General features: G+C 39.5%; 1 protein-coding gene across 1 annotated transcript; it reads left to right on the forward strand.

Moving 5' to 3' along the window:
* Window positions 1–218: 218 nt before the first annotated feature.
* Window positions 219–7,728, forward strand: LOC109441602 (guanylate-binding protein 6). Its single transcript, XM_074324408.1, has 8 exons — window positions 219–354; window positions 549–745; window positions 2,127–2,372; window positions 3,133–3,413; window positions 4,105–4,317; window positions 5,282–5,384; window positions 5,719–5,912; window positions 6,973–7,728. Exons 1-8 carry the CDS (start codon window positions 317–319, stop codon window positions 7,198–7,200), a joined length of 1,500 nt encoding a protein of 499 aa, XP_074180509.1. The 5' UTR covers window positions 219–316; the 3' UTR covers window positions 7,201–7,728.

A 7,728-nucleotide genomic window follows, 5' to 3' on the forward strand; every position in this document is an offset into this window, starting at 1 on the left:
CCAACTGAATTAAAAGAAAGCTCCAGTGAAGATTATAATTTCTTTATATATGAAAAAATCAGTCATAAGAAATATCTTCGTAATTGTCAAAGCTGATATCTGTATTTAGGTCTGTCTTCAAACTTATTTCTTTGCCTGGTAAATATTTGAGCTGAAATAATAAATGGAAGACTGATACACTTACTGTCTGAATGAATTTCTGCAAGGTAAACTCCTAAACGTCTTACTCGAATGTGCTTTCTAGGGCGACCCCAAGAATGACTCGTGGATCTTCGCGCTGGCCGTGCTTCTGAGCAGCAGCTTTGTCTACAACAGCATGAGCACCATCAACCACCAGGCGCTGGAGCAGCTGCAGTATCCTTCCAGGAACTGAACCCCTGGGTCGTTGAGTCTATAGGATTGGAGATCGACGCAGGTTCTCCTTCTGTCTTAGTTGCTTTTGCTGAAGCAGAAGAACCTGGGGCAAAAGGGAGTGTTTATAATAACTTTTTGTAAGAGAAATGTGGGATTTGTGGGGAGGAAGTTCCTTTTCCTTAGCCAAATTGTAGATATGTGACAGAGCTGACAGAACTCATCAGGGCAAAGTCCTCCCCTTCCCCGGAAGAAGTAGAAGATTCCTCAGAGTTTGTGAGTTTCTTTCCAGACTTTATCTGGTCTGTCCGGGATTTCACCCTGGAGCTGAAGTCAAACGGTCTCCCTATCACAGAAGATGAGTACCTGGAGAATGCCTTGAAGCTGATTCCAGGTATCAGAGCACGGCCTGGGCAGTGGATGGTCCAATTGGGGGTGGGAGGTACCAAACACTGTCCATCATCTCTGGGGTTGCATTGTATTTGAGATTAGATTGAAGTCTGTAGAAATAGTGACTGGAAGGTGGGCTGAAAAGCTCTAGGGACTGCAGTTCAGGTAAGAAAAGCAGAGCCTAATGTAGAGTATAACTATTCAAAACCGTTTGTTCGTCACACAATTTAGCATCCACTTATAACTTAGAATAGAATACAGTGGATGCCAAAACCTTCTAAAGACCAGACACTTGTGTCCCTAGTTTGGCTTCTGCTTTGCTGTGTTGAGGAAAACAACTGACCAAATACTTGTTAAGCATAGAATTGCAATGAAAAGCCTATCTAACAAAAACAAAAAATCTAGCATACAGATAGATATTATTCTTTAAAAATTGGGATATAACTTTCTATTGATTGCATAGATACATTGCCTACAGCCTTGACTAACTTTTAAATGAACCTGAAGAAGTATGTGTCTTTTCAATCTATGCTTTTGCAGTATTTCTAATAATTATGAGCTATTCATTTATTTCCTATATCATAGCTTTCTAATAATTTCCCCATGTTTCCCCATGCTACAATTTCAAAATAATAAATTATTTTAATGCTTTACATTTATGTGGATGTGGTTCTGATGAAAATTTGAGCTAAATACCAATTCCAATTTATTTGTTCTTGTCTTCATGTTTCTATTTATGCTTTCTCTAAACACCTGATGAGAAAGTGGTGAGGCAGAAGAGAAACAAACACGGTCAAATCGAATATAGTTCTTTACTTGAAAGAACATAGAGATTAGTGGTGACATCTTAAAATTACATTGTAGTTTTATTTACTCTTTAGAGGTTTTTGCTAAAAACAAAAGCTCTTGCTTGCATATGATTTTTACAATCAAAACAGTTTTCCTTAAATAATCAGGGTGTCATTCCTAATATTGTTTCATTATCCCTTGTTTGTGGATGTTCCTTTTGTCCCACAACTCAATGGGATCATGTAGACCAAAATTTTACATTTGAACTTTTCTGTTAGTCAGTCATTTAGTAAACAATATAGACGATATAGACAATAGTCTACCATGTTTAGGCCTGAGGATAACAGCAATAGGTTTCTTATTACCACGTTAGATCTCTCCTCAAATTTCTACCCAGAGTTGTATCATTGGTAAGTTTAATGTTTTACGAAGCAATGGGTCTTTATACTACAGGAGTTATAAAAAGAACTTCTATTTATAAATAGCAAAGATACAATAGATGGCAAAGATACAAAAATCCCTGTCACAAAAGTCTTTATGTTCCTTGCCCTCAGACTGTTCCTACTATAATCATCTTTTTTTTTTTTTTTCTTTAGGCAGAAATCCCAAAGTTCAAATGTCCAATCTTCCCAGAGAGTGCATCCGACATTTCTTCCCAAAACGGAAGTGTTTTGTCTTTGATAGGCCTACAAATGACAAAGAACTCCTAGCCAATATTGAGAATGTGACAGAAACACAGCTGGATCCTAATTTCCAAGAACAAACAAAGAATTTCTGTTCTTATGTCTTCAGCCAGGCGAGAACCAAGACCCTGAGAGAGGGAATCACGGTCACTGGGAAACGTGAGTCTCCTTTTCACATTTCTGTGAGGCCTAATACATGTTGAATATATTATATGATGTGTTTTCCAAGATTTCTGTTGATTCTATATAGAATTATGGGTCTACAGGTATTCATAGTGCATGAAGGGAAGTGTATTTTTACACTTTGGGGGGTTTATAAATCCTTATCCAAATTTCAAACTTTATCAGCAACATCTGAAGCTTCCGTGTATCTGAAAAAATCCTCTGATAAGAAGTCGCTAACTGGGTATAAAAATAGAATATAATATTTTCTCAAGGGAAGTCCTTTATAATGAGTGTGATTTGCAAGGAGAATACAAAAGATATTTTGAGAATTTAAAGCAGTCCAATAATGAATATTAGCCCATAAATCCCTGAAGATTCACTGGCAGCCTCTGCATTAGGAATAAATATATCTATTTTACTGTGTCTCATGTAAACAGTTTTGCTTCTAATATTTTTAATGTGATATTATGTCTTCTAGATACCCTTTAATACATCAGATGAAGGTAGATATTTAATTTTTAGCCTTGTGGCCTAAAGAACCGTAGAATAGAAGTGTCAGTAGAAAAATGAAGGTGATGATAGTAGAAGGAAGGTGTGTGTGTGTGTGTGTGTGTGTGTGTGAGCATGCGTGAGAGAGAGAGAGACAGAGAGAGAGAAAGAGAAAGAGAGAAATATTCAGAAATGTAATCTTAGAATCTTGGATCCTCTTGAGTGATAACTTTAAATTCATCCTGTAAATTCCTGCCTTATTCAGGGCTGGGGACTCTGGTGGTGACCTATGTGGATGCCATCAATAGTGGAGCAGTACCTTGTTTGGAGAACGCAGTGACAACTCTGGCCCAGCTTGAGAACTCAGCGGCCGTGCAGAAGGCAGCCGCCCACTACAGTGAGCAGATGGCCCAGCGAGTGAGGCTCCCCACAGACACGCTCCAGGAGCTGCTGGACCTGCACGCAGCCTGTGAGAGGGAAGCCATTGAAATCTTCATGGAGCACTCCTTCAAGGATGAAAACCAGGAGTTCCAGAAGAAGCTTGTGGTACTTTGTCTTAGTACTTCTTTACTCTGCTAACCTTCACCTTGAAGAATTAAAGCTTAGCAGTACTTTTATTGACCCCATGTCTCCTCTCTCACTCATGGATCAAGTAGTCTGGATCTCATGGGGATGAAGTTTCAAAGGACTACGTCCCCTACCCACCCTTGCCACATACAAATTCAGGTTCTTTATCCGGAAATCTCTGTATTCTCTGATACATAATCAGTATAGAGAGCCTCCAATCAATGCTTCTATTGATTTCAATTCTACCCAGAACACCCAAAAGTCAGTCCTGAGCTGGTTGATTTTTGTGAGCATTCTCCCATTTCCAGGAACCAAGTATCTTATCAGACCCTAATTCCAGGCCCTTTTCAACTCTGTTGCCCCTTGTGATATCATTGAAGTTAGAATCACTGAATGCTACGGCTGCAACTCACCATAGAAATTTGGTAATGCAACTCTACTTTTTCAGATAAAGAACCTGAAACCCAGGGTAATTAAGAAACTTCCATAAGAGAGTTTTCATGTTTCAGAGTAAATCAAGTCTGGTGATTCCTACTTTATTCCATATCTTCCTCCAACAGAATGTTTTTCTCATAAGGACCACAGTTAGACTTCTTTCTATCAGATTCTTTGGAATTTTATCTTCTCTGTTCCTTTCTTCTAGTGACATCCCTCTACATTTCCCTTGCAGGAAATCCTAAAGAATAAGAAAGAGAATATCTTGCTGCAGAATGAAGAGGCATCTGCTAAATACTGCCAGGCTAAACTTGATCAACTTTCAACGGCCCTAATGGAAAGTATTTCAGCAGGAATATTCTCTGTTTCTGGCGGTCACAAACTTTACCTGGAAACAAAGGAAAGGATTGAACGGGACTATTGGCAAGTGCCCAGGAAAGGAGTGAAGGTGAGGAAGAAGGGGAGCATGGGGATCTTACATATTAAAATCAAGGAGGGGGGCGGGGGTTCTCCTGAAAATCTGAGAGGAAAGCACCAGTTGTATGTCATAAGAGAGCAAGGGGATATCATGACAGATTTAGCTTTTAAGGTCCACTATTTGTTCTTTCTTCCTAAGTAGAGTAGAAATATTCAAACATGAGTATGCATTTCTGAAACCCACAAGAGACAGTAGAGAAGTCATTAATTTCTTCATTCAACAACATGACATTCAATGTGCCAAGTGTTGTCAATTTACAAATTAAAGTCAGAATCTGTGCACTCAAGGCTCATCAAGTGAAAAACGAAGTCCAATACATAGACAATACATGCAGAGCTGTAACATTTATCAACTGGAGAAACGGACTATATAAGTGACGATAACATGTTATAATAATGAAAACAATAATGATGATAACAATGCAACCAATATATATCGAACTGTTATTGTTATAGGCATAATGTTATTTCCCTAGATGATTGAATTTAATCTTTCAAATAGCATTAAGAAGCATCTACACTATTGTCAACATTTTCTACGTCTTAACCGAGAGGCAGAGATGGGTTAAAACAGCTTGCCTAAAGTCATAGCCAGCAAGTGGCAGAGGAGAACAGTAGCACTAGAGAGAACATTTTACATTGGGAAGGCAAATATTAAAAAACACCCGAGACTGTGGGTTTGTAGAATGGAACAGGGTTCTCACTGGCTGGAACCTGGAGTGGGTAGAAGGAAGTGGCACTGGGAGAGAGACAGGAGAGAGGCAGTAAGTAAGGGATATGGAACTGTGGTGACACTACAGAGCTTGCACACACTTTGTTTGGAGCCACTGTAGAGTTGAAAGCATGAAGGAAAAACTAGGTGGACAATTCTAGTTTTTGCAGCAGCATTCTCCCCACTGGAGATGGAAATTCTTTGCTCTTTCTTGTTTCCTCAGGCGAATGAGGTATTTCAGAGGTTCCTGCAGTCACAGGCAGCCATAGAGAAATCCATACTGCAGTCAGACAAAGCGCTCACTGATGGGGAGAAGGCCATGAGAGGTAAGGGGCTGGTCTGGGCTCACAATGGGCAGGCAGGTTCCTGCAATGCCCTTCGGCAGGTGTGAGAGCAAAACCTTCCTGCAACAAGGAACTTCCTCTTCTGTGGAACAGAGTCTGCTAAATCTGAAAACCACAGGGGAGTTGTAGTTGTACCTCAGCCAGGCCAGGCCTTTCCCATCACATTCTGCACTGTGCTCACGCTGGTGTGGACACGGGGGGAACTCAGGGATTTCCCTCCTGCCCTTCCAATTTGGTTTGGTCTCCTTCTCTTTTGGGAGGGTAAAGGTCCATCCTCACTTAATTTTCCTCCCTCTCTAAAACCTTCCTGGGGCAGAGGAGCAGGCCAGGAAGCAGGCAGCTGAGAAGGAACAGGAGCTGCTGCAGCAGCAACTGCAGGAGCAGCAGCTGCAGATGGAGGCACAAGAGAGGAGTCTCCAGGAAAACATCATCCAACTGAAGGAGAAGCTGGAGAGGGAAAGAGAAAACGCAATAAGAGAGCAGAAGATGATGCTGGAGCATAAACTGAAGGTAAATCCAGCTGCAGCCTCAGCTGTGCTCCATGGTCACTGTCCTGGTACCTCGGTGGGAGGGATGAAGGTTTCAGCAAGGCCATGGAGGGAAGTACCGTTGCCATTTACTGCTGTGATTTATTGAAGCCTGAATCCTTTGACCTCTTCTTCTCTTCTCCTTCTCCTTCTCTTCCTCCTCCTCCTGCACCTCCTCCTGCACCTCCTCCTCCTCCACCTCCGACTCCTCCTGCTGCTTCTTCTCCTCCTCCTCATACTCCTCCTCGTTTTAAAAGAAGCCTTTGAATTCTACTCTGTTTGTAAACTCTGGAGTGATCCAGAGAAGCACAGTATCTCTAAGTGCTTGGAGAAAATAAGTAGGGTTTGAACTGTTATTTTTGAGGATCTTTAAAAGTTCTCATGAGGCCTGATTAAACGAGTATTCCAAACACATGTATTCATTATAACCAGCTTCATTGCTTTACCAAGATCACTGCCAATTATCAGGACCCTAGCGCCACCCAGAGATCCTGAGGTAGATCTATGCTGACCTAAAACTATCCAAAATGTCCAGACTTAAAAACACAAAGAAATGACAGCTTCTAACTTGGATGCATTGTCCCCAGGTGTGGGTAGTCTACCTACGTTATCATATGGCAAAGGGAATTCTCCGATTGTCCATCTGGACATGTTTGTAATAGAGTTCTAGAACAATGTATAAGTTCCCATTATTTGTACAATTTGGTTGACCATATTATCCCAAGTGGACTGAGAAGTAGTGCCAGCAGACCAAGGTCACCTCTCAACTAGTATTCAACTGGAACATACTACATTTGCCCTCATGTCAGGTATAGCATTCTAGAAAACCCTAATGGTGTGTGAACATTAGGAAGGCTATAAACAATACTTTCTTTCAATGTTCAGGCCCAAGACAGGAGATATTCTTTGTTGCAAAATTGTGTAAGTGAGAACAAATTTAGGAGTAAAACAAAGACAGTTTGACCAAATTCTTAAATACAAAATGTAATTCTAGGAAAAATGGTATTTAAAAAATTTTACTTCCCTCCTCACTTTTTTTTTAGGTCCAAGAAGAGCTGCTTAAAGATGGATTTAAAAAGAAATCTGAAGAGATGAATGCAGAGATAAATCATTTGAAAAATATTATTGATGGTCCTAGAAATGATGATACTCCTTGGATAGCAAAAGTCTTAGACAAACTTGGCAATGACCTCATTTTAGTATTGTCTATTCCTGGTAAACTTATTTGTCATGCTGCGAAGTGTTTGGGCTCACTATCAGAAAACAAATAGCTCTCTTTTTAAAGAAATTATAGCATGTGGATATATGCTTTGGCCTATTTTGGATGTGTATCTTTTTTTATTTCATTCAGCCAAGTTTTAAATATAAAAAATGCCTACTAGAGGATATCAATGCCTGGTCCACATTAGATAGAATAAATATACATACAAAATGATATAGCACATTCACTTTTAGGAAATATACATGTTTAAAATAATATATATACAAAAAAATGCATTGAGACATTGCTCTAAATGACAAAAGATTGGAAACTACTTAAATATTCTTTATATAAACTGGTAATATAAATTTAGCATGTACATGTACTGGAATACTATGTAGCCAGTAAATAAATTGAGAGTGCAACTTCATTTTTAGAAATATAGAAAATCTTGATAATACATTGCAAAGTAAAAAAAATGAGGTACACAAGCTGTGTATAATGTGTTCACTGTAAAAATGTAATTATAGTGTGCAATCATACATATGTACACATAAAATATCTCTGGAAAACCCCATTAGAAGCTAGAAACATTGGT

Source organism: Rhinolophus sinicus, unplaced genomic scaffold (genome assembly GCF_036562045.2).
Source record: "Rhinolophus sinicus isolate RSC01 unplaced genomic scaffold, ASM3656204v1 Contig213, whole genome shotgun sequence".
NCBI classification, from domain to species: domain Eukaryota; kingdom Metazoa; phylum Chordata; class Mammalia; order Chiroptera; family Rhinolophidae; genus Rhinolophus; species Rhinolophus sinicus.

Excerpts from the sequence above, each read along its gene's own strand:
- LOC109441602 (XM_074324408.1), top strand. The coding sequence starts at position 317 with ATGAGCACCATCAACCACCAGGCGCTGGAGCAGCTGCA. Across the intron at positions 2,373-3,132 it reads AATCACGGTCACTGGGAAAC|GGCTGGGGACTCTGGTGGTG; the intron begins GTGAGTCTCCTT and ends TGCCTTATTCAG. Across the intron at positions 5,913-6,972 it reads TGCTGGAGCATAAACTGAAG|GTCCAAGAAGAGCTGCTTAA; the intron begins GTAAATCCAGCT and ends CTTTTTTTTTAG.